The sequence below is a fragment of the Prionailurus viverrinus genome, chromosome X, assembly GCF_022837055.1.
Source record: "Prionailurus viverrinus isolate Anna chromosome X, UM_Priviv_1.0, whole genome shotgun sequence".
Classification (NCBI taxonomy): domain Eukaryota; kingdom Metazoa; phylum Chordata; class Mammalia; order Carnivora; family Felidae; genus Prionailurus; species Prionailurus viverrinus.
This window is the reverse complement of record NC_062579.1, coordinates 15222481-15248910: the sequence shown is the minus strand read 5'-3', so window position 1 is coordinate 15248910 and position 26430 is coordinate 15222481. Positions and strand designations below refer to the sequence as shown.

General features: G+C 39.8%; 1 protein-coding gene across 2 annotated transcripts in view; it reads right to left on the bottom strand.

The window, feature by feature from the left end:
• Positions 1 to 26430, bottom strand: part of PHEX (phosphate regulating endopeptidase X-linked) — a 237854-nt gene that overhangs the window by 26547 nt on the left and 184877 nt on the right. For both annotated transcript variants that reach the window (XM_047845028.1, XM_047845029.1), the window contains one exon: positions 742 to 796. In XM_047845028.1, coding sequence (XP_047700984.1) covers positions 742 to 796 — 55 coding nt within the window. The remainder of the gene's footprint in view (positions 1 to 741; positions 797 to 26430) is intronic.

Below are 26430 nucleotides of genomic sequence, written 5' to 3'. Positions count from 1 at the left end.
GAAAGGCACATAATAAAAGTGGTAATATTACCAACAATGAATATTATCAGACTTCTCACTATATGTAAATTGTGAATTACCATCTGTTGATCTTAATGACCTTCAATATCTCTAACTTCAGAGAGTATCAGTTTTTGGCCTATTGTATAACTACCAAGGTTTTATTTTTAAAGACAAATTTGATAATCTTTACTTGTTCAAAAACTTCAATATTTTCTATTGCTCATTAATGATGGCTCCTTACCTGGCACTTAGAGCTTTCCAATATAAAACATCAACCTTCTTTTGTAGATGCCCTTTCCACTATTTCCCTTTGTATACTAATTGGACCAACCAAACAAAATCTTTGCTTTCTATAGGTACTTTTCTTTTCTCACATTATTTCTTCCATTTCTTCCATGGTTTTAGACCCATCACCATCAACTCAAATCCCAACAATCCTTTGAGGTCCACATATTTGTCCTATAAGTCAATGCATGAGTGAATAAATGCACAAAGGTTAAAGTCCCCTGTGTGGACTCTGCCTTTGCTGTCCAGTCACACACCCTGGTAAAAAGAATCAGGAAAAAAATTCCAAAAGTGAGGAAAGTACGACTGACCCACACCAGGTTCCATGCTCTCCTATTGCTGAACAACCACTGGCATTGGTTTTTGTTTTTGTGACTTTATATTCTACCCTCAGCCAAAGCAGCATGTTCCTCCTTACTTGTCAATAACTGTTTTTTTCATTAATTTACCTACCGAGGATATTCTGTTCCCCAAAAAAAAGGCTTCTGCAGCTCTCCTGCTGGAAATCCTGGGAGAAAGACAGACAAAATTTTAAGAGATATAGAAATTGATTTGACGATGAGTACTTGGTTCAAGCTTCAGCCTGGAAGTCTCAAAGGCCCATCTGAAAAGTACTCCTCATGAAGCTGGGAGCACTCAAGAGATTCACTGTTTCTAAAATGATATGAATTCAACAGAGTTTGAAACAAGTGCATCACAATAGTTTCAAGGAAACTACTTTGCATGAATACGCTATTGGCATTGTCCACCCTGCCGTGAACTGGGTTCCTCCATAGCATGTGCAGGAGGCTTCTGGCAGTCCAGCAGCTTCCCCTGATACAGGAAGGGCCAGCTACATGGACACTCAACCTGTGGGCCCCATTTGCACACAGCATTCTTGAGGATTCCCAGGAGCACAGAACTCCAGTAGACCCACAATGTGGGGGGATTCCGTGAGACTCAAAGTGAGTACAAGGTAAGCATAATACATCCAGGACTGAGTAGATGGGAGCTCTGACAGCCCCAAGAGGGCTCTTTCTATTGGAACCAGGATTTGCTTTGATCACTAAAAAAAAGGCAGTAGCACTCTAAGAAACATGAATGACCAGGGAACTCTATCAGATCCTTTCTTACTTTTGTTACTTCCCTGTATTAACCAATCACATACACTGAAAATGACATACAAGGAAAGGGAAAGACAGGGCGACCCATAGTGTCTTTTCCTTTTTTAGTCCTTCCTTGCTCATGAGTAAACTGAAGGTGGAGAGTGTTAGGAGAATCTATGTGTATTAAGAAATGACATAAAAACAGGTGGGATCAGTTTTGTGCAGCATTTCCATTGTTATGGCAAGAACAGAATACCTATGCATGTATAAGCTGCAAAATAGAAACTGCGTAATTTTAGTGATCCCACATCCAAGTTAAAAGCTCTTATATTTTCATTTAAAATGGGCATTGCACAATATAAAGGTGAACAGTAAAAATATGCTGATGACTTAAAACGTTTATTTTTCTTACAACTTACAATGGCATTGAATAGCAAATAAACCAGGGAAAGTCTAGAGAAAAAGAAGCCACAGAATGCAGGATAAAGCTTCATACTTGAGCACCCTTAATGGCACTCTTTTCCAGCTTTCTGAACAGGGGCCCCCATATTTTCAATTTGCAGTGGGTCGTACAAGCCACGCATCTGGCTTTGTGCAGATGAGTGTGAGAAATGCCTTGCTTTGCGATTCCAACTCTCCACTAAATTTATCACCGTGGGCTGATGCTATGAGCTGCACCTGTAATTCGTAACTATCGGAAATGCAAAGAATAGTAACAAAAGACACACACACACACACACACACACACACACACACACACACACGGAAGGAGGGGGAGGGGGGGAGAGGGAGAGGGGGAGGGAGGGGGAGAGAGAGAGAGAGAGAGAGAGAGAGAGAAAGAGAGAGAGAGAGAGAGAGAGAGAGAGAGATGGAGAGGGAGAGCGCTCTGCCTTCTGCAATGTCCTTGGCTGTTGCAGAGCCACTACTTTCGACCCCCTTTGAGACCGAAAGCTCTTTTATGAGTTAAAATGTTTTCAGGGCACCTGGGTGGCTCGGCCGGTTAAGCATTTATTTGAGTCTTGATTTCTGATCAGGTCATGAGCTCATGGTTCATGGGATTGAGCCCCGTGTCAGACTCTGTGCTGACAGTATGGAGCCTGCTTGGGATTCTCTTTGTCTCTCCCTCTCTTTCTGCCCCTCTCCCACACATGCTCTCTCTCAAACAAACATTAAAAAAATAAATAAATACAATGTTTTCTCTTCACTCTCTCCCTCTCAACATTCTGTCTACCTCCCCATCATGAAAGGACACTACAAAAAGTGAGGGCAAGAAAACAAGTTCTTAATTCACAAGTGAAATGTTAACCTCATTATAATTGTTATTATAAATGTTAACTATTCTTTCTATTTTCTTAACATCAGTTTGAGATTTCAAGGTCCAAAAACCTCACTGCCAAACAGAGATGGATCCAGCTAGCAGTTCTCCCTCTTCCTGCAGCTTTCATATAAAGGAAAATGCATCTGACTTTGAAGGGGTGACATCATATTAATCTTCCTAATTTTTACATTTCCTTAAATTTCTTTTTGCATCTTTACATGAATATCCCACCCTCTTTTCTGGTGATTACTTTCAGTAAGTCATTCTGAGTTGGAGATATATATGCAAATATATATTACATATATATGCAAATCACAGTGTTCATTTGAAAGTCTCGTCTCCCACTGTAAATCATCAAAAAGCAATGATGGGGTGCCTGGGTGGCTCAGTCTGTTGGGTGTCCGACTTCGCCTCAGGTCATGATCTCACAGCTCGTGAGTTCGAGCCCTGCGTCAGGCTCTGTGCTGACAGCTCGGAGCCTGGAGCCTGCTTGGATTCTGTGTCTTCCTCCCCGCCCCAGCTCCTTCTGGCCCTCCCCTGCTCACGCTTTCTCTCTCTTGCTCTTTCTCTCAAAAGTAAATAAACATTCAAAAAAATTTTTTTAAAGGAATGATATCTCCTAATAGGAACAATGATCATAAACCAATGTGATCTAATTAGGAAACCATTATGACTTTCCTGCCTGGTACTGTGCCCAGCTGGAAGCAATTCTGTCCACTGCCAACCTCTTCACAGGAAGACATCTGACATGTGACACCTGCGTGCGCCTCCATTTCTGCGGCTTTTGCTGCGAGGGGCCCAAGACCAGCAGGCCACGGCCATCACGCTCCTCTGAGCAGATGTCCGCTCAGCTTGTCGGGGCCAGGGGACCCTATGCTGACCAACAGGAGAATCTAATGCCCTCAGGGCTGCTTCACTGAAGTGAACGGATTAACAGTGGAAGCTACAGTTTTGGAGGTGTCGACTGGCTCCAGTGAAAGATCAAAGCCTCAAAGAGCGAACTCATATCTTACGAGGTGGGAAGTTGTAGTTAGCAAAGGTAAAAGTAAAAAATAATTAAACAGAAAGAAAATGCTTTTCTCTTCTCTCCCTTTTTAATAGGCTTTTGTTTTTTGTTTCTTTTGCAAATCCATTTTATTTCCTTTTTTCCCCATCTCAGCACCACTTCACTACCTGTTTTACACTTTCAAAGCTCCTTTTTTCTATCAGCATATTTACGGGAGGCACTTCTCATAATGTCCATGTGTGTGTATGTACATATACATATGCCTACACACGTATCACGTCCAGACACATTATGCATACAAACATATATAGATATACCTATGAGAGGAGAGAGAGAGGGAGAAGAAGGAAAAAGACGTATAACTAGCAGATCGGCAAAAACCAAAAAGTGTGATAACAGGTAATCCTGGCCAGGGTGTGGGATGCATGTTGGTGTGAGAGCCAACTGTTGCAAGCATTTTGATGAGCAGTTTAGTCATCTCCTAAGGCTGTAAATGCCATTTTCAAAAATATGAGTGACTACATGCTGACATTGGAAAAAGTATCTAAAAGATATTATTAAGTGAAAGAAATAGTAAGTGGAAAACCAGCATTTGGTTGTGTATGTGGCCCTTCTATGTGAAAGATATACATATATTTATATATAGTTCATAACACTTACACTGAAAAGGCAAATTTGATCCAAGGTCATTGATATATTGGGACAAAACACTGGGGCGTAACTCCAATTTCACGTTTGCTTATGCGCAATCTCGTGCTCAAGAAATGCTAAGTGAAAGCAGAAAAACTCATCAAATGAACCAAACCACACAGGAATACACAAAACGCACACATCTCAACCTGGACCGGTTACCGCGGTTCACCGCGTGTGTTAGAAGCCACAGCCACCCACACCTGGTGTTAAAATTTCCCTTCCAACTTCACATCACCCTCCTTCACACACTACAAAGCCCTCCAGCACCCGCTTCCACAAGCAAACTTCAGGTCTTTTCGGGGGAAAATGCCGTATGTGCTGTAGTTTTATGTATTTGCTCAACATGTTTAAGACTGTGCTATCCTTTTTTTTCTTCCAAATTTTTATTTGAATTCTAGTCTGTGCTATCATTTTTATTAGGATCCTGGCTTTTGTTTTCCTGTGTCACCGATAATGTTTTATTTTTATTTTGTAATTTAATTTTTACAGACAGAACGCGTGCGAGCGGGTGAGAGAGGAAGAGGGAGAGAAAGAATCTTCAGCACACTGCATGCTCAGTGCAGAGCCCAACGTGAGGCTCGATCCCATAATCCTGGGATCATGACCTGAGCAGAAATCCAGAGTTGGACGCTCAACTGACTGAGCCACCCAGGTGACCCACCGACAACGTTTTTGATTGTTGTGTCCCTAACCCCACTTCTCCCATAAGCCTGTAGCTTTTATTGCACAATCTTGCATAACACAGCAATGCTTAGGAACACACAGGTCACATTATAGAACTAATGTATATGTACATGTATGCATCTATGTGTATATGGACACATATACATTCCTGCCAGTGGTTCTCAAGTTTCATCATGCATCAGGATCACCTAGATGAAATAGGTGGCTTATTGAAAGAGATGGCTGGGCCCCACCCTCAGAGTTTCAGAGTTAGTAGGCCCGGAGAGGAGGCTAAGAATTTGCATCTTTACCAAGTTCTCCTGTGATGCCGAAGCTGCTGGTCTGGGAGGCACACTTTAACAACCATTGCCCAAGCACTGGCTCATGTACACTTTGCGGTCATGGCTAAATATGTTCACTGCTGCGTTGCTGTAACTGAGAAAAGTGTGCAACAAGCTGAATATCCAACAGGAGAAAAACGGCTTCACTATGGCATAACCATATTATGGAATGCTTTGAAGCAAATGAAAATAAAGAGGTAGGTCTTAGTATTCTAGCATGGAAAAATCTCCAAGACATGTTGTTGGAAGAAAGCAAGGCACAGATACAAATATATAAATATAATTTCAATTTTTTAAATAAGTGCCATATTAAAATGCACAGAAAAGGTCTATGAAATATATATGATCACATAGTGGCTGCTTCTTGACGGTAACTAGGACTTGGGGTGGTGCGTGGTTAAGGGAGTTTTGGACATGAACGTAATGTTTTAAATATTAACTAATCAAAGGTAATCAACTCGTGTAATGAAAATTAACTTTTAGAAATAAACGTGTGCATAGTATAGAAAATTCTTCTAAAGGTTAGACAAAATCTATTTACAGTTAACTAAGCTTATGCAGTAGTAATTTGGCTCTTGCATTTGTCAACACCAGCAAATTTTATTCCTATTTCAAGCAAAAATACAAATTGTGGTTATGTAATTCAAAAGACTAAAATTCTGACAAAACTTCGCACTCTCTTTGAAAATCAATTGATCATAAATGTAAAGGTTATTTCTGGACTCTCAGTTCTATTCCTATTTTATTCTTTTGGGGACTATTATAGATTGAATTGATTTCTTAACATCATTTCTGGTTTACTCATTGATACTGTATAGAAATATAATAGATGTTTGTATGAAGATCTTGTATCTTACCGAATTACTGAACACATTTAATAGTCCTAATTTTTTAATGTATTCCTTTGTATTTCTATTCATAAGATCATATCATCGGCACATAGAGATCATGTAATTCCTTTCTTGCAAGTATAGATAACTTTTATTTCATTTTCTTGCTCACTGTAGCCTTTTAAAAATTAAAATGTTCTTAAAATATAAAAAAAATAAACTCTGACAAAAGAAAATATTCCTATCTATATGTTATAATCACCTCATTATTTGCTAGAAAAAAATTCTCTCTTTCAAACCTGTACCTAGGAAAACCACTAAATCCTGCTTTTGGTTTCTTACTTGGGTCAAACCTTTCTTTTTTGCTCGAGTGTCTCATAACTCTCACATCAGAAAATACTAACCTCGAGTGCTTCTGTTTAGAACTGCACTGCCAAAGAACTCATCACTTTCAGTGGGCAATTAACCCCAGCAGGAGCAACTAATTGACCTTTAAAGTCATAAAGTTATATTTTAACTGTATTTATAGCTTTCCAAGAAAACTTAAATGCCTCGACATATTTGGGTTTTGATGTCCATTTTATTACTGGAAAACTGCACTAATTAGGTTCTTTAGTAGAGACAAATCAAGAGAAGAAAACAAAAGAAGCCCATTATCTCATAGCTCAGACCCAAGAAAACAAATACATACTTAGAGATAGCAAATTCACACTGTATGAAGAGATATGAACAAAATTAATAATCTCCCTTTCTTCCCACTTCTCTCTCCCCATCCTGGAATTTTCTTTCCACTACTATCTACATAGCTTGCTTCAGATATTTACTCAAATGACACTTTCTCATCAAGGACTTCCCTAGTGCTTTTTAAAGGAGAGAGGTGTTATCCTATCCGCTTTCTTGCTTTACCTCTCCCCGTAATACCATCAGCTGTGATACTGTACATTTTACTTACTCTGCATAAATTATGGTGTTTTTCCCGAACCACAATGCATGCTCCGTAACAAAAGAGATTTTTATTTCCACTATTCTTTCACTCCAGAGCCAGAACAACACCTGCCATGTGATAAGCTCTCAGTAACTATCTATTGAGTGAATGGAATCTGCACCTTGTGGAATGTGAAGGTCTAACTGGAGTTAATTAAGCATTACCTATGATTATGAGTATATACTGTGAGCCAAAGTCTAAAACATTACATGCTAACTATTAGTACCACCAGTGTGCTACTTCTTGAAGTTTCTATACTCAATACCAGAACAAAGGCATGTTCCATTATTCAAGTTCTGTTTTTCATTTTCCTTCTGGATTAAGGACTTTGCTGGTTCCTTCCTCTTGCATTTATGGCAGAAATAGCATAGTTGGTCAGCACTTTTCTTCCCCCAACAAACTCTCAACCAGAATGCAGATTTTAACAAGATGAAAAGCCCTGCCCAGCTCCCTGCAAGTTCCATCACCCCTGTGTACCCTTAGCCCTCCCTACTGCCAAGGAATAAAGGAAAACATTCTCCCTTTTTATGGCTGTGTCATGTGCTGAAAAGAGAAATCAGACAAAACACTGGTTTAGATCAGAGTCCTTCAGTCCTGACAATACTGAATGAATATATTCTCTTTTCCCTATATTGTCTGCATGCTTTTATGTATTGCCATGTTAAGTTCCATGTTCATAAAAGCATATGATTCAAGACAGTAACCATATAGCCAATATTTTGAAAGCATTACTTTCCAAAGTTTTCTGTTATGTGTAAGTTTGGGGGATTTTTTTATATCAACACTTACAAATGGTGATTATTTTAAGACAACTGTCATCAGACTCACATCTTTTCCTATTGTTTCCATGTTTGGTCAGATTTAACAAAATAGGAGGCCTCCAACTTTCTCTTGCCAGACTTCAAAGCTCAGATGGACTGCTTCTTCCTTTCCTCTTTAGCAAACTTTTGTAAATACACTTATACAATGCAAAGCAACTCAAATTCAACTAAATTTGGGAGTACATTCTTGAATTCAATCTCTCTTTTGACCCTTTTGAAGGATTAGCGAATTATTGGTGAATTTGTACAGCTAGGATCCCTCCAGCAGCCTCTGGGGCAGAAATGGCACATCCAGGGCCAAATGATGAAGTTCAGTTGAGAAAAGGGTGACTCGGGGGGCTGAATCCTAAAGGAGAATCCCGTGCGCTGGAGAACATGCAGGCCAAAGTACATACTGGCTGGTTTAACTCAATCCATTTCCATACTGGCTGTTGCTGGTTTCTCCAGCGATGTACTTGGATTTTCCACTAAGTGTGTCTGTGTCTGCTTTCTTTTCACTATGGGTGTCTGTGATACTTTTGCTAAGGGGCTGGCTACATCAATACAATGTATTATATTATTAGTTTTGTGAAATAATAGGATGTTTAGTTTTGGCATGGATTTACTGATGTATTAACATGACTTTAGTCCATGCTATGGCAGTTATTTTCAAAAGTCTTAAGTGTATGCTTATATTACTGAACTAATCCTCATATTTCCAAACTTAGTGCTGATCTATCTTAGCAACATTATACTTCTTGGTGAGATTGACTTGTAGTTACTTCTGCTCACTTGATTATTTTACTTATTCTATGCAAAAGCTCCTACTTCTACCACTAAATGAACATATCTTATAACCCTAATTTTAGAGGTGTTAATATATTTAAATACCATCATAAAAACTACCGGGTTATGATGATGCAATTTCTATACATAGTCATGGACCACTGACATTTACTAAGCACCTACAATGTTCAAAGCCACAAAAGTAAGCTTTGAACATACAAATGTCCTCAAAAAACCTACTACCTAGTGAAGGAAAAGGGATATAACCAAAAAAAAATTCTATTTTGCGACATCTAAAAAGGCAAACTGATACCAAACCAAAGCTCTTTGAAAGTGTATGTTTAAATGAAAATATGTTCTAAATTCAGTAAAGATGCATAGAAGTGTTTTGGGGAGAGGGGGGTAACTATACACATGTGTACATTAATGAGTAAAAGATACAGCTTGTGAAATCACTTGAGGTTTGAGGTAGGAATGGTTTAGGAGAATGGCACTCAACATGTGGTCATGGTTCAGCAGCATCAGCCTCACCTGGACAGGACGCTTGTCAGAGATACAAATTATTGGGCCTGACCCCAGACCTGTCGAATCAGGAACTCCGGGAGCGGGGTCCAGAGTTTTCAGCAGGTCCCCCAGGTTATTCTGGTGCATGCTGGTTGATACGTACTCGTTTAGGTCAGGATAAGAATTCACATCTGCAACTGTACATGAGAATCCCTTGGAGAGCTTGTAAAAAATAGACCCTTGCCAAACCTCCACCCCACAGCCATCAAGCCACAGTCTCAGATGGAGACCTGCACATGAGTATGTTTTTAAAAGCACCTCAGGTAATTCTAATATACCAAGAAATTCAGAACTCTCGACTTGGGAAAAATAAAGCACTGCCTGTATTTAACTTAAATGATATATATCTATAAATAAGCCCTTCTGCCTCATTCTCCTCTCTTCACTGTTTCTCAATACTGTGCATGTAACATACAACTAGATACTTTTCTCATAATTTTGTAGACTACACTTTCATAAGTAAAACTTTACATGACTAACAAATTATCATTGCACAAAGGACAAAAATAGTTTTAATTGCAACTGCTTTGGAAATCTGGAATGAATGCCCACTCTAAGAGGGAATGAGTGTTCTATCTATCTTATTCAGGATTAGTTCTCATAATCAGATAAGCTGGACACCATTCTCCTAGAATCTAGGGGACCATCAGTTGGGACATGGAAATTACTGCAATTACAAAGCACTTCTGGTTATATTTTGTGCTGTAAAGGGATTTCATTGTCATCACTGCTAAGATTAATAGTGGCTTTTTTTTTCAATTTGGCGTCTTGCAATAGTTTGGTGAATGCCAACCTTCCCCTTTCCAGAAAGTATCAAGTGCTAACAGCTGTGACTCATGTCAAGGGATTCAGCAAGATGCCTTAGCCATCTGCTGGCTTCCTACAGGTAACCTCCCGCCACCTTATCTATCAGCCTAGAACTGACAAGCAGAAAGCTTCTAAAATCTGTCCTCCATCTTGAAATTTCCTCTTCTGGTGCTTCTATTCTTTATCTGCCATAATTACCTTTAGGCTGCAACAAAGAGAACCTCCTCTCTTTTAGCAGGGTGACCAACCATCCCTGTTTGCCCAGGTCTGAGGGAGCTCCTGGCATCTGGAACTTTCAGTGATAAAATTGGGACAGTCCCAGGCAAGCAGGACAAGTTAGTCCTCCTACCTTTACTCAACCAAATTGACCTCTTTTGCATTTCCTGCATTTTTTTATAGCTCAGTAGATCTCAAACTGCATCATCTAGCAGAGATTTGATGGTTAAAATCTTAAAATATAAATTGCTAGTCCCACAACCCAGAGTTTGATTCCACAGGTCAGAGGTGGGACCAGTTGATGCTCATGTATCACAAGTGATGCTGAGGCTGATGATCCAGGGACAACACTTTTGGAACCACTGCTATAGTTCAGTGGGCAGAGAAAACACAAATCTCCTCCCACTATGAAGCTCACTATCTCATATTCTACTATTATTCCAACAGGTCATTTCACACACACAATTGCTGTCCTAGGTATTCAAAACTGACACTAAAGGCAGTGATGTTTAGCCCAGGCCTGGAAATAACAGCAGGTTCTCAGAAAATACTTGTCTGGGTTCATTGATCCATATCTGGGTTTACGATAATAGTCTTAAGAATGAAAATATGACTGAGGCACCTGGGTGGCTGAGTCAGTGAGGCATCTGACTTCAGCTCAGGTCATGATCTCACAGTTTGTGGGTTCAAGCCCCACATCCGGCTCTGTGCTGACAGCTCGGAGCCTGGAGCCTGCTTCAGATTCTGTGTCTCCCTCTCTCTGACCCTCCCCTACTTGTGTGTGCTCTCTTTATTTCTCTCTCTCTCTCAAAAATAAATAAACATTAAAGAAAAGAATTAACACATGACTAACATTTTCCCTTAGGTCAATTCGACAAAAAAAAAAAAAGTTTCATCTCCTCCAACAGCATCTTGACAATGAATAACTCAGTAAAAGAAAACCATCTCATCTACTGTTAATGGAAATATAAATTGGTACCACTTTTCTGAAGAGAAGTCAGGTAAGCTATATTTAAAAACCCTTATACTGGTACCATTTGACTCAGTAATTCCTCCACATCTAGGAATTTACCCTAGAGAAAAAAACTCAGATTTGCACAAAAACAGAGACCCAAAACTTATCAGAGTTTTTTTTTTAAATAGAGAAACAAACAGCCCACGTGTCTATTAGTAGATAACTAAAGAAATCAAGGTGTTTTCATTTGGTGGAATACTATATATGATGACTTAAAATTACAAGGAGTAAATGGGGAAAAAAATCATGTTACAATGTTCAGTGAAGGAAAAGCAGTATTTGATGAGTACATATTTAGTTTCAATTTTGAAATGTGTAGATAAATGTAAGTTTGAGAGGTATTCAACAAAATCTTTAAAGGGTGAAACAAACTTTAAAACTTCTTACCTTAAAAACATGCAAGAGAGACAAGAAAGGATCAGAGAAAATCTTCAGAAACAACCGCAAAACAATAAAATGGCAATAAATACATATCTATCAATAATTACTTTGAATGTAAATGGACTACATGTTCCAATTAAAGGACATAAGGTGATGGAATGGATAAAAAAGCAAGACCCACCTATGTGATACCTACAAAACTCATTTCAGACCTAAAGACACATGTGCATTGAAAACGAAGGGATGGAAAAGCTTTAATCATGCAAATGCAAGTGAAAAGACAGCCAGGGTAGCAATACTTATATCAGACAGAATAGAGTTTAAAACAAAGACTGTAACAAGAGACAAAAAAAAAAAAGGATACTATCTAATAATAAAGGGGACAATCCAATAAGAAGATATAACTATTCTAAATATGCACCAAACGTAGGAGCACCCAAATACCTAAAACAGTTACTAACATAAAGGAACTAATCGATAATAATACAATAATAGTAGGGAACTTTAACACCCCACTTACAATAATGGACAGATCATCTAAACAGAAAATCAACAAGGAAACGATGACTTTGAATGACACGCTGCACCAGATGGAATTAACAGATATGCTCAAAACATTCCATCCTGAAACAGCAGAATGCATACTCTTTTAAAGTGCACATGGTACATTCTCCAGAAGAGATCACATATTAGCCCACAAAACCAGCCTCACCAAATTCAAGAAGAACCAAGTCATACCATGCCTCTTTTCTGATCACAAATACATGGAGTTTAAACAATATGCTACTAAACAATGAATGGGTCAACCAGGCAATCAAATAAGAAAATTTTAAAAATGCATAGCAACAAATGAAAATGAAAACACAAAGGTCCAAAATCTTTGGGATGCAGCAAAAGAGGTTCTAAGAGGGAACTATGTGGTAATACAGGCCGACCTCAAGAAGCAAGGAAAATCTCAAATAAACAACCTAACCTTACACCTAAAATAACTCGAAAAACAACAAAAGACAAAACCTAAAACCAGCAGAAGGAGGGAAATAATATAGATCAGAGCAGAAATAAATGACATAGAAACTAAAAAAAAAAAAAAAAAAAAAAAAAGAATAGATCAATGTAACCAGGAGCTGGTTCTTTGAAAAAAAAAAAAATCAATAAAACTGATAAATGTCTAGCCACACTTATCAAGAAAGAGAAAGGATTCAAATACATAAAATCACAAATGAGAGAGGAGAGATCATAACCAATACCACAGACATACAATCATGAGAGAATATTATGAAAAACTCTATGCCAACAAATTGGACAATCTAGAAAAAATGGATAAATTCTTAGAAACATATAAACTACCAAAACCGAAACAGGAAGAAATATAAAATTTGGACAGACCAATAACCAGCAAACAAATTGAATCCGTAATAATAATAATAATAATAATAATCTCCCAAAGAACAAAAGCCCAAAACCAGATGGCTTCACAGGTGAGTTTTACCAAACATTTAAAGAAGAATTAATACCTATTCTTCCCAAACTATTCCAGAAATTACAAGTGGAAGGAAAACTTCCAAATTCATTCTATAAGGCCAGCATTATCCTGATACCAAAACCAGCTGATGAGCCAATATCCCTAAATCAAAGACCTAAATGTGAGACCTGAAACCATAAAAATCCTAGAGAACACAGGCAGTAACCTCTTTGACACTGGCCATAGTAACTTCTTTCTAGATCAGTCTCCTGAGGGAAGGGAAACAAAAGCAAAAATAGAAAACAGTGTGGAGGTTCCTCAGAAAATTAAAAATAGTTCTACCCTATGACCCAGCAATAGCACTGCTAGGAATTTACCCAAGGGATACAGGAGTACTGATGCATAGGGGCATTTGTACCCCAATGTTTATAGCAGCACTCTCAACAATAGCCAAATTATGGAAAGAGCCTAAATGTCCATCAACTGATGAATGGATAAAGAAATTGTGGTTTATATACACAATGGAGTACTACGTGGCAATGAGAAAGAACGAAATATGGCCCTTTGTAGCAACGTGGATGGAACTGGAGAGTGTGATGCTAAGCGAAATAAGCCATACAGAGAAAGACAGATACCATATGTTTTCACTCTTATGTGGATCCTGAGAAACTTAACAGAAACCCATGGGGGAGGGGAAGAAAAAAAAAAGAGGTTAGAGTGGGAGAGAGCCAAAGCATAAGAGACTCTTAAAAACTGAGAACAAACTGAGGGTTGATGGGGGGTGGGAGGGAGGGGAGGGGGGGTGATGGGTATTGAGGAGGGCACCTTTTGGGATGAGCGCTGGGTGTTGTATGGAAACCATTTTGACAATAAATTTCACATATTGAAAAAAAAGCAAAAATAAACTATTGGGACTACATCAAAATAAAAATCTGCGCAGAAAAGGAAACTAAAAGACAACCTACAGAATAGAAGATATGTATAAGTGACATATCTAACAAAGGGTTAATATCCAGAATATATAAAGAACTTATACAACTCAACACCCAAAAAACAAATAATCCAATTAAAAATGGGCAGAAGGAATGTATAGACACTTCTCCAAAGAAGACATACACATGGCCAACAGACACATGAAAAGATGCTCAACATCACTCTTTATCAGGGAAATGCAAATCAAAACTACAATGAGGTATTACCTTACACCTGTCAGAATGATTAAAATCAAAAGCACCAGAAATAATATGTGTTTGGGAAGATGTGGAGAAAAACAAACACTTTTACACTGTTGGTAGGAATGCAAATTGGTACAACCACTGCAGAAAACAGTATGGAATTTCCTCAAAAAGTTAAAAATAGAAGTACCTTACAATCCAGCAATCGCACTCCTGGGTATTTACCCAAAGAACACAAGAACACTAATTCAAAGGGATACATGCATCCTGGTGTTTATAGCAGCATTATTTATAATAGCCAAGATATGGAAGGAGCTCAAGTGTCTACTGAATGATGAAGAAGACACACACACACACACACACACACACTGGAATAGAATATTATTCAGCCATAAGAAGGAATAAAATCTTATCATTTGCAATGACATGGATAGAGCTTGAGAGTATAATGCTTAGGGAAATAAGTCAGTTAGAGAAGGACAAATGCCATATGATTTCACTCATATTTGGAATTTAAAAAAACAAACAAGCAAAGGGAAAAAATAGCAGAAGAGAGAAGCAAAGCAATAAACATACTCTGAACTATAGAGAACAAACTGATGGTTTCTGGGGGCAGGGGCCTGTGGGGAGGGTGAAACAGGTGATGGGCATTAAGGAGGGCACTTGTTATGAGCACCAGGTGATGTATGGAGGTGTCCAATCACTATACTGCAAATCTGAAAGGAATAGAACACTGTATTTTAACTGGAATTAAAATTAAAACTTTAAAAAAAGAATACTTTTTGCTGGAAAATTTTTTTTAGCTTAGCTAAAAATTCTCTAGATTTCCTACAATAAATGTTAACTACTTTCGTAATAAGGGTGAAAGATTTACTGACTATTTCAAAGGAGGACCAGTGAGGTTGTGACCATGTACATAAACGAGTGAGCTTTCTCCCTGACTCCCTGCCTCCCATCACTGTGGCTTTCTGCCAGCTTCCTGATGCTCACTTCGCTCTGGCTCACATCCAGGTTACTCCCAGTGAGTGTCCCACTCACACCCCACCTCTTTAATCAGACTGACTGTGATAATCGTCCCATGCTTTCTGCTACCAGCCCTGCAGCGAAGCTGCACAGCCCTGTGTCTGGAAACAGCATTTGTCCTGCCCCACGAGTATGTTTTCAGAAGCTCCCTGCAGGTGTCAAATGTATGTCCCTCCAGGCATTGGTCCCCTGGGAGTCACCACAGTAATGGGAAGGCCATGAGATGGCAGGGCTTCCCAGCTGAGGGCACCTCTGTCCTCCAGTGGCAGTGCCCAGAATGTCATTGTTAGTTGCCTCCTTGGTCAGGCCTCAGAGTCAGGGTGCAGGGGGGATGGGGCAGAGACAGACTGTATTAGGAACTCCAGAGTCCTTGACTAGAGCAGGACAAGAGCGTCTTAAAATAATTCTAACAGGTATCCCACAACCTTGCTAAGTGCATCATCTTGCAATTTTGCAACCTATTCTAAGTTTGTTTATGACAACTTCAGCTCCTTTAACAAAACTTTTTAAATCCCTTAGTCCATCTTATGAAGTAAAACCTTTTGGACAGTACATCTAAATATTCTTTTTAAGGTAGCTTATGGCATCTCTCAAGTAACACCTGTTCCACTCTACCCAAATCCAAGGATGTGTGGAGATTATGGGCACAGCCAAAGGGCCTGCAGAGAGCAGCTGTGTTCCAGCTGCCAATCATAACCTGCTGGTCCATGCCTCAGCCCCTTGGGACGTGGCATCAGCAAGATCTGGGAACCATCCGACCTTCTGACCCCCAACTCCTATGGGTACCCACATCTTGTAGTGTCTTATTCCCATACCAAATGGAAACAATCTCCCCACCACATGAGTGAGGGTATGACATAACGATGATATATACTCTAACACATATTATGCTCTTCACCTTTTCAGAGTGCACTCACGTGTATCATTTCACGTAATTCTCACTTTCTGATGCAGTAACGAATAGCATAGGATGAAGATTAAAAACATGAAAGCAGAGAAGCTGGGTTATACTCCCAACTCTGCAATATTCTAGTTGTGTGGTCTCGGGGAAGTTACTTAGCCTGTCTGACCCTCAATTTCCTCTTCTATAAAATGGACCCACAATACCAAGTGTATAGAGCTACCGTGAAGATTAGAGATATGTTCAAGTATCTGTTGCAATGCTTGGCATATTAACAGCTCTTGGTGAAGAAGGGCTGCAGAGAACAGTTATCTCCATTTTATGTGCTCCGTTTCAAGCCTCAGTGGAAAAGTTAGAAAACTGCCACCTGTATTACCACTGCACAGTTATTTGAAAGCAATCTTTCCGGATTTAATTTATCTGCTCCCTACTCCCTCGGATCACTGCCACTGCCTAAATTAAGACTCTCCCCCATCCCGCTCTTGAACTGTCTGCCAAAATCCTAACTGGTCTGAGCGACCTCAGTCTTCTCCCTCTCCAAGGGATGCCTTGAGCTTTAAGACTAAGAAAGCAGAACTTAAATTTCTTGCCTCTCAAAGAGAACTGTCCTAGCTCCCTGTAGCCTGCTTGTCAATATGGCTTCCAAGGCCCTCATCTACTTGTTCCACATGCCATCTTCCATGATTCCTTCTCCTGCACAAGCAGCCTGTGCCCCAGCATGTGTGCCCATCTCACCACTCTAGGGATTTTACTTGCCAGCCTCTGCTATCTGTCGCCTTTGCACCAGCAGCTTTCCTTCCTGCATGGCCCAACCTCCTTATTTGCCTAGAAAATGTCTTTGTCCTTTCGATGCTGACCCAAACATCACTGTCACCATGAAGCGCATCTCTGCTCCCCAGATTAGTTACCCTTCCTCCATGGCTCTCACGATGCATGGCACACCTTTCTGTTGCACACTCATGATGTCATATAAATGACTGGTCACATTTCTGTCTCTCCCAACTCCTCAAAAGCAAGGACTCTTAATGGCTATGACTTATTGAATACCCACTGAAAACCAGTCTTTCATTTGCTGTATATATATATTATCTCCTTTAATCTTCATGACAACTCTATAGGAAAGTCACTACTATTACCTCTACTTTGAGATAATTAAACTGAGGCATAAAGATATTAGGTAACTTACTCAAGGTTCCAAGTTATTAGTGGCCCAGCCAGGATTCAAAATCAAAGCCCACTCTCTTAACTACTACAGTATACTATAGTATACAACCTAGCACCAAACTCAGTATCTATCAAGTTGTAACATCTCTATTGGTTATCTCTTGCTCTGTAACAAAGTATTCCAAAACATAATGGCTCCAAAGAGTAAACATTTAATATCTCACACTTTCTCTGACTCAAGAATTCAGAAACATCTTCTATGGGTGGTCTGTCTCAGGGTCTCTCACAAGGTTGCTCTCAAGATGCCAGCCTGGGATGCTGTCATCAGAAAGCTTGGCTGGACTGAAGAATCTGCTTCCAAGATGGTGTGCTCACGTGGTACTGGTTATGGGCAGAAAGCCTCAGGTCCTTCACAAGTGGACCTCTCCACCAGCTTCTTGAGTGCCCTCATGACATCCGTGCTGACTTCCTCCCAGAGTGATCAATCCAAGAAAGCAAAGCAGAGGCCACAATGTCTTTTATGACCTAGCCTCAGAAGTCATACTCCATCATTTCCACAGTATCCCATTAGCTACAGGGGTCAGCTTTATACATTGTTGGAGGGGACCACACAGCGGCGTGAACATTGAGAAGAAATCAGAATTATTGGGGGATCCATAAATACTAAGTGACAAAGTAGAAAAAAGTATGAAGAATTACCATGAGTGTCAGAATCTCTTGTAGATAATGAGAAATTTGGATTAGGTAACCACTGCAGTTTCCTCCCTCTTACCTCCAAAACCATGAAAGACTATTCCCAAATTGTCCCCAAATAGAGTGTCAAATGGATGCAGGAATTTAATTTCATTAAATTCCACTAGAGGCCACAGGTGAGTGAGTATTTGCTAACGTGGCTTCTACTTTATGGTTTTAGGCAGAGTCAACAAAGTATGAGAAATTCTCTCAGTTTGAAACATCATCATTTCCTTAACAGCAAAACAAATCTATGTTTGATTTCAGGACTAATACTATAGTTTGATGACAGCCTAAGCCCAGCCTCTGGTCAAAGGCTTATCTTCTTTAGCAGAATATCTGTGATTAAACTCAGGTAACCAAATCTCTTGTGTATTACAACAAAGGTAATAATATCATTGATCTTAGTCCTTAGTCCTTGCTTGTTTTCAAGTCAACATTTTATTTGTTTAAACTAATTCTTTAATATGATTTAAGACATATGAAGAGGGGAGTTGCGGCAAGATGGCGGCTTAGGAGGACGCTGGGCTCACCGCACGTCCTGCTGATCACTTAGATTCCATCTACACCTGCCTAAATAACCCAGAAAACCGCCAGAGGATTAGCAGAACAGAGTCGCCGGAGCCAAACGCAGACGAGAGGCCCACGGAAGAGGGGCCCCTCCTGAAGTGGATCACCTAAGGAGAAGCGATCTAAGCCTGCCCCTCCTGCCCCTGTGCACCTTGCCTACCCACCCCAGCTAATACGCCAGATCCCCAGCATCACAAGCCTGGCAGGGTGCAAGTAGCCCAGACGAGCCACACCACCCCACAGTGAATCCCGCCCCTAGGAGAGGGGAAGAGAAGGCACACACCAGTCTGACTGTGGCCCCAGCGGTGGGCTGGGGGCAGACATCAGGTCTGACTGCGGCCCCGCCCACCAACTCCAGTTATACACCACAGCACAGGGGAAGTGCCCTGCAGGTCCTCACCACGCCAGGGACTATCCAAAATGACCAAGCGGAAGAACTCCCCTCAGAAGAATCTCCAGGAAATAACAACAGCTAATGAGCTGATCAAAAAGGACTTAAATAACATAACAGAAAGTGAATTTAGAATAATAGTCATAAAATTAATCGCTGGGCTTGAAAACAGTATACAGGACAGCAGAGAATCTCTTGCTACAGAGATCAAGGGACTAAGGAACAGTCACGAGGAGCTGAAAAATGCTTTAAACGAAATGCATAACAAAATGGAAACCACCACAGCTCGGCTTGAAGAGGCAGAGGAGAGAATAGGTGAACTAGAAGATAAAGTTATGGAAAAAGAGGAAGCTGAGAAAAAGAGAGATAAAAAAATCCAGGAGTATGAGGGGAAAATTAGAGAATTAAGTGATACACTAAAAAGAAATAATATACACATAATTGGTATCCCAGAGGAGGAAGAGAGAGGGAAAGGTGCTGAAGGGGTACTTGAAGAAATCATAGCTGAGAACTTCCCTGAACTGGGGAAAGAAAAAGGCATTGAAATCCAAGAGGCACAGAGAACTCCCTTCAGACGTAACTTGAATCGATCTTCTGCACGACATATCATAGTGAAACTGGCAAAATACAAGGATAAAGAGAAAATTCTGAAAGCAGCAAGGGGTAAACGTGCCCTCACATATAAAGGGAGACCTATAAGACTCGTGACTGATCTCTCTTTTGAAACTTGGCAGGCCAGAAAGAATTGGCAAGAGATTTTCAGGGTGCTAGACAGAAAAAATATGCAGCCAAGAATCCTTTATCCAGCAAGTCTGTCATTTAGAATAGAAGGAGAGATAAAGGTCTTCCCAAACAAACAAAAACTGAAGGAATTTGTCACCACTAAACCAGCCCTACAAGAGATCCTAAGGGGGACCCTGTGAGACAAAGTCCCAGAGACATCACTACAAGCATAAAACATACAGACATCACAATGACACTAAACCCATATCTTTCTATAATAACACTGAATGTAAATGGATTAAATGCGCCGACCAAAAGACATAGGGTATCAGAATGGATAAAAAAACAAGACCCATCTATTTGCTGTCTACAAGAGACTCATTTTAGACCTGAGGACACCTTTAGATTGAGAGTGAGGGGATGGAGAACTATTTATCATGCGACTGGAAGCCAAAAGAAAGCTGGAGTAGCCATACTTATATCAGACAAACTAGACTTTAAATTAAAGGCTGTAACAAGAGATGAAGAAGGACATTATATAATAGTTACAGGGTCTATCCATCAGGAAGAGCTAACAATTATAAATGTCTATGCACCGAATACCGGAGCCCCCAAATATATAAAACAATTACTCATAAACATAAGCAACCTTATGGATAAGAATGTGGTAATTGCAGGGGACTTTAATACACCACTTACAGAAATGGATAGATCATCTAGACACACGGTCAATAAAGAAACAAGGGCCCTGAATGACACATTGGATCAGATGGACTTGACAGATATATTTAGAACTCTGCATCCCAAAGCAACAGAATATACTTTCTTCTCGAGTGCACATGGAACATTCTCCAAGATAGATCATATACTGGGTCACAAAACAGCCCTTCATAAGTTTACAAGAATTGAAATTATACCATGCTTACTTTCAGACCACAATGCTATGAAGCTTGAAATCAACCACAGAAAAAAGTCTGGAAAACCTCCAAAAGCATGGAGGTTAAAGAACACCCTACTAACGAATGAGTGGGTCAACCAGGCAATTAGAGAAGAAATTAAAAAATATATGGAAACAAACGAAAATGAAAATACAACAATCCAAACGCTTTGGGACGCAGCAAAGGCAGTCCTGAGAGGAAAATACATTGCAATCCAGGACTATCTCAAGAAACAAGAAAAATCCCAAATACAACATCTAACAGCACACCTAAAGGAACTAGAAGCAGAACAGCAAAGGCAGCCTAAGCCCAGCAGAAGAAGAGAAATAATAAACATCAGAGCAGAAATAAACAATATAGAAACTAAAAAAACTGTAGAGCAGATCAATGAAACCAAGAGTTGGTTTTTTGAAAAAATAAACAAAATTGACAAACCTCTAGCCAGGCTTCTCAAAAAGAAAAGGGAGATGACCCAAATAGATAAAATCATGAATGAAAATGGAATGATTACAACCAATCCCTCAGAGATACAAACAATTATCAGGGAATACTATGAAAACTTATATGCCAACAAATTGGACAACCTGGAAGAAATGGACAAATTCCTGAACACCCACACTCTTCCAAAACTCAATCAGGAGGAAATAGAAAGCTTGAACAGACCCATAACCAGTGAAGAAATTGAATCGGTTATCAAAAATCTCCCAACAAATAAGAGTCCAGGACCAGATGGCTTCCCAGGGGAGTTCTACCAGACGTTTAAAGCAGAGATAATACCTATCCTTCTCAAGATATTCCAAGAAATAGAAAGGGAAGGAAAACCTCCAGACTCATTCTATGAAGCCAGTATTACTTTGATTCCTAAACCAGACAGAGACCCAGTAAAAAAAGAGAACTACAGGCCAATATCCCTGATGAATATGGATGCAAAAATTCTCAATAAGATACTAGCAAATCGAATTCAACGGCATATAAAAAGAATTATTCACCATGATCAAGTGGGATTCATTCCTGGGATGCAGGGCTGGTTCAACATTCGCAAATCAATCAACGTGATACATCACATTAACAAAAAAAGAGAGAAGAACCATATGATCCTGTCAATCGATGCAGAAAAGGCCTTCGACAAAATCCAGCACCCTTTCTTAATAAAAACCCTTGAGAAAGTCGGGATAGAAGGAACATACTTAAAGATCATAAAAGCCATTTATGAAAAGCCCACAGCTAACATCATCCTCAACGGGGAAAAACTGAAAGCTTTTTCCCTGAGATCAGGAACACGACAAGGATGCCCACTCTCACCGCTGCTGTTTAACATAGTGCTGGAAGTTCTAGCATCAGCAATCAGACAACAAAAGGAAATCAAAGGCATCAAAATTGGCAAAGATGAAGTCAAGCTTTCGCTTTTTGCAGATGACATGATACTATACATGGAAAATCCGATAGACTCCACCAAAAGTCTGCTAGAACTGATACAGGAATTCAGCAAAGTTGCAGGCTACAAAATCAATGTACAGAAATCAGTTGCATTCTTATACACTAACAATGAAGCAACAGAAAGACAAATAAAGAAACTGATCCCATTCACAATTGCACCAAGAAGCATAAAATACCTAGGAATAAATCTAACCAAAGATGTAAAGGATCTGTATGCTGAAAACTATAGAAAGCTTCTGAAGGAAATTGAAGAAGATTTAAAGAAATGGAAAGACATTCCCTGCTCATGGATTGGAAAAATAAATACTGTCAAAATGTCAATACTACCCAAAGCTATCTACACATTCAATGCAATCCCAATCAAAATTGCACCAGCATTCTTCTCGAAACTAGAACAAGCAATCCTAAAATTCATATGGAACCACAAAAGGCCCCGAATAGCCAAAGGAATTTTGAAGAAGAAGACCAAAGCAGGAGGCATCACAATCCCAGACTTTAGCCTCTACTACAAAGCTGTCATCATCAAGACAGCATGGTATTGGCACCAAAACAGACACATAGACCAATGGAATAGAATAGAAACCCCAGAACTAGACCCACAAACGTATGGCCAACTCATCTTTGACAAAGCAGGAAAGAACATCCAATGGAAAAAAGACAGCCTCTTTAACAAATGGTGCTGGGAGAACTGGACAGCAACATGCAGAAGGTTGAAACTAGACCACTTTCTCACACCATTCACAAAAATAAACTCAAAATGGATAAAGGACCTAAATGTGAGACAGGAAACCATCAAAACCTTAGAGGAGAAAGCAGGAAAAGACCTCTCTGACCTCAGCCGTAGCAATGTCTTACTCGACACATCCCCAAAGGCAAGGGAATTAAAAGCAAAAGTGAATTACTGGGACCTTATGAAGATAAAAAGCTTCTGCACAGCAAAGGAAACAACCAACAAAACTAAAAGGCAACCAACGGAATGGGAAAAGATATTTGCAAATGACATATCGGACAAAGGGCTAGTATCCAAAATCTATAAAGAGCTCACCAAACTCCACACCCGAAAAACAAATAACCCAGTGAAGAAATGGGCAGAAAACATGAATAGACACTTCTCTAAAGAAGACATCCGGATGGCCAACAGGCACATGAAAAGATGTTCAGCGTCGCTCCTTATCAGGGAAATACAAATCAAAACCACACTCAGGTATCACCTCACGCCAGTCAGAGTGGCCAAAATGAACAAATCAGGAGACTATAGATGCTGGAGAGGATGTGGAGAAACGGGAACCCTCTTGCACTTTTGTGGGAATGCAAATTGGTGCAGCCACTCTGGAAAGCAGTGTGGAGGTTCCTCAGAAAATTAAAAATAGACCTACCCTATGACCCAGCAATAGCACTGCTAGGAATTTATCCAAGGGATACAGGAGCACTGATGCATAGGGCCACTTGTACCCCAATGTTCATAGCAGCACTCTCAACAATAGCCAAATTATGGAAAGAGCCTAAATGTCCATCAACTGATGAATGGATAAAGAAATTGTGGTTTATATACACAATGGAATATTACGTGGCAATGAGAAAAAATGAAATATGGCCTTTTGTAGCAACGTGGATGGAACTGGAGAGTGTGATGCTAAGTGAAATAAGCCATACAGAGAAAGACAGATACCATATGGTTTCACTCTTATGTGGATCCTGAGAAACTTAACAGGAACCCATGGGGGAGGGGAAGGAAAAAAAAAAAAAAGAGGTTAGAATGGGAGAGAGCCAAAGCATAAGAGACTGTTAAAAACTGAGAACAAACTGAGGGTTGATGGGGGGTGGGAGGGAGGAGAGGGTGGGTGATGGGTATTGAGGAGGGCACCTTTTGGGAAGAGCACTGGGTGTTGTATGGAAACCAATTTGTCAATAAATTTCAGAAAAAAAAAAAGACATATGAAGATAAAAACTAACATTGACATGAAGCATTTTAAAGACACACATTGATACTGAGCACACAAAATTCATTTTATTCTAAAGTTCAGTCCATGGTAGTAGAAATGGAAGCCAAATGTGACCTGTATGCCCTACCACCCTCTTGCTCCTGGTACTACCACCTGATCAGACCCAAAGCAGTTTGTAATCTGGGTCAGAACACTCTTCAAGGCCTCTTGGAGCCCATCCGTTTACCGTGCTCCACACAAGGGGCTGGAAGACTATGGCCCATGTAAATAGTTTTACTAAAAACACAGCCATGATCATTTGTTTATGAATTGTCTGTGGCTGCAATGGCAAAGTTGCGAATGGACAACAGAGACCAGACGGCTTGCTAAGGCAAAAGTATTTGCTACTTGGCCCTTTACAGAACAAGTGTACCAATCCCTGATCCACATCTCTGGAGGTTGGCCTGATGTAAGTTATTACAAGCCCAAAAAGTGGATGCATGCTATATGCTGTTATAAACAATTTTACGGAGGGGGGGGGAATAGGAGTGTTATTGTTTATGTATTATACACATATAGTAAAAGCATGAATCTTAACAGAACACGATGAGATTTTATACAACTATCACCTGTGCAACCCCCTCATAAATAAAGAAAATGTGTCCTGTGCCCCCTCATAGTCAGTACCCCCAACAAAGGGAGCCATTATTTTAACTGCCATCACTTAGATTCATTCACCTAGCCCTGAACTTTCTGACTGGAGCCATGCAGTGTTTCGCTAAGCATTAAGTCAGTGGCATGCTTACATAAGGTAGAAGGGGGTTTATTCTTCATTGTTGTATAATATTCAATTATAGGACTGTACCACAATTTATTTACCTATCTATTCAAGGACAATAGGTTCTTTCAAGGTTTTTGTTCTTATGAACATTCAATGTTCATGTGTTTTGGTGGGCATAAGGATTGACTTACTTTATGAAGAGTGGAACTTCTGGGCAATAGGAGATATCAACAAACTGCCAAACACTTTTCCAACTTGGTTGTACTTTTTTTTAATACATAAAAATACTGTCCTAATTTTTAATTCCTTGAAAGCAAAGGTCAAAAATACCCCTCCCCTCCCCCCACAAATTCTCACATTCTGCTGTTCACCCTGTGACGGACTAGCTAGCTATCCTAGGGATTACGGGCAAACTCCAACCTCGACAACGCGCTGGCACTTTTCAAATCCATCTTGTTAAGTCATCACCGAAGACTGTGAGACTAGGTAACCTCAACGTATGGCCTAAGGGGACAAGAGGGGTCAGGAAGGAAAAATGTCTTGGCCAGGGTCATACAACTAAATCAGTGGCACTCAAGGTCCTTACTGTTTTCCTATAAAAAGCAGGAAGACCAGTTTTGTCGTTATCACAAAGCTAGGAAAACATAAGCGGAGGCAACAATAACCTCAGCTCCTTATTTTCCCCTCTAACCACCTTATCAGTTCAAATATAATTAAATTCTGCCACGGCTCCACTGTATAACTCCTCACAGAGTAGACTTAAATCATTACTGTCACACTACACTCTGTGTCCAAAGACACTGCTACCCAGCTTGACAATGGTAGAAAAATAAGAAGTACAACCACACTGCAAAATTCTAACATTGAAATATGGCCACAAACCATAAAGTTTTGGACAAAGGCATGAATTTGCAAACAAAAAGCAAAAATAATACAAACAAAAAAACCTATAGGCTTTTGTGTTGTCTACTCAAATCTCTACTGCATGCAGAACTGGACTTAAGTGGCATAAATCAGAAAACGGTAATGGGAACTGAATGAAATTCTCATAAATCACGTTACTAAGTATAGTTACATCTTAGATGTGAAACCCAATTAAACAGATGGCCACATGCTGTCAGAATCAGCCCCTAATCAATAAAGATGTTCATTTCAGAAAATCACCTCAATTTTTCACTTCTTCACTGAAGGAACAAGAAGGCAGTTGGGGGTGAGGGGAACTCCCAGGAAACCCAGTGGGGAATGTCTAAGAAGGAACTCCACCTGTCTTAATTTGTAGTCCAAAAAGTCAGAAAGAAGAGAGAAAGAGAAAAAGTCACCCAAAGGACTCCTTGTCATCTTGCCTGGTAATGTAATTTATAATGAGAGCAAGCACTGGTCATTAGGAAAATAGAAACAGCTTGAATCTCTTAATTAAAACACTGCTTCAAATT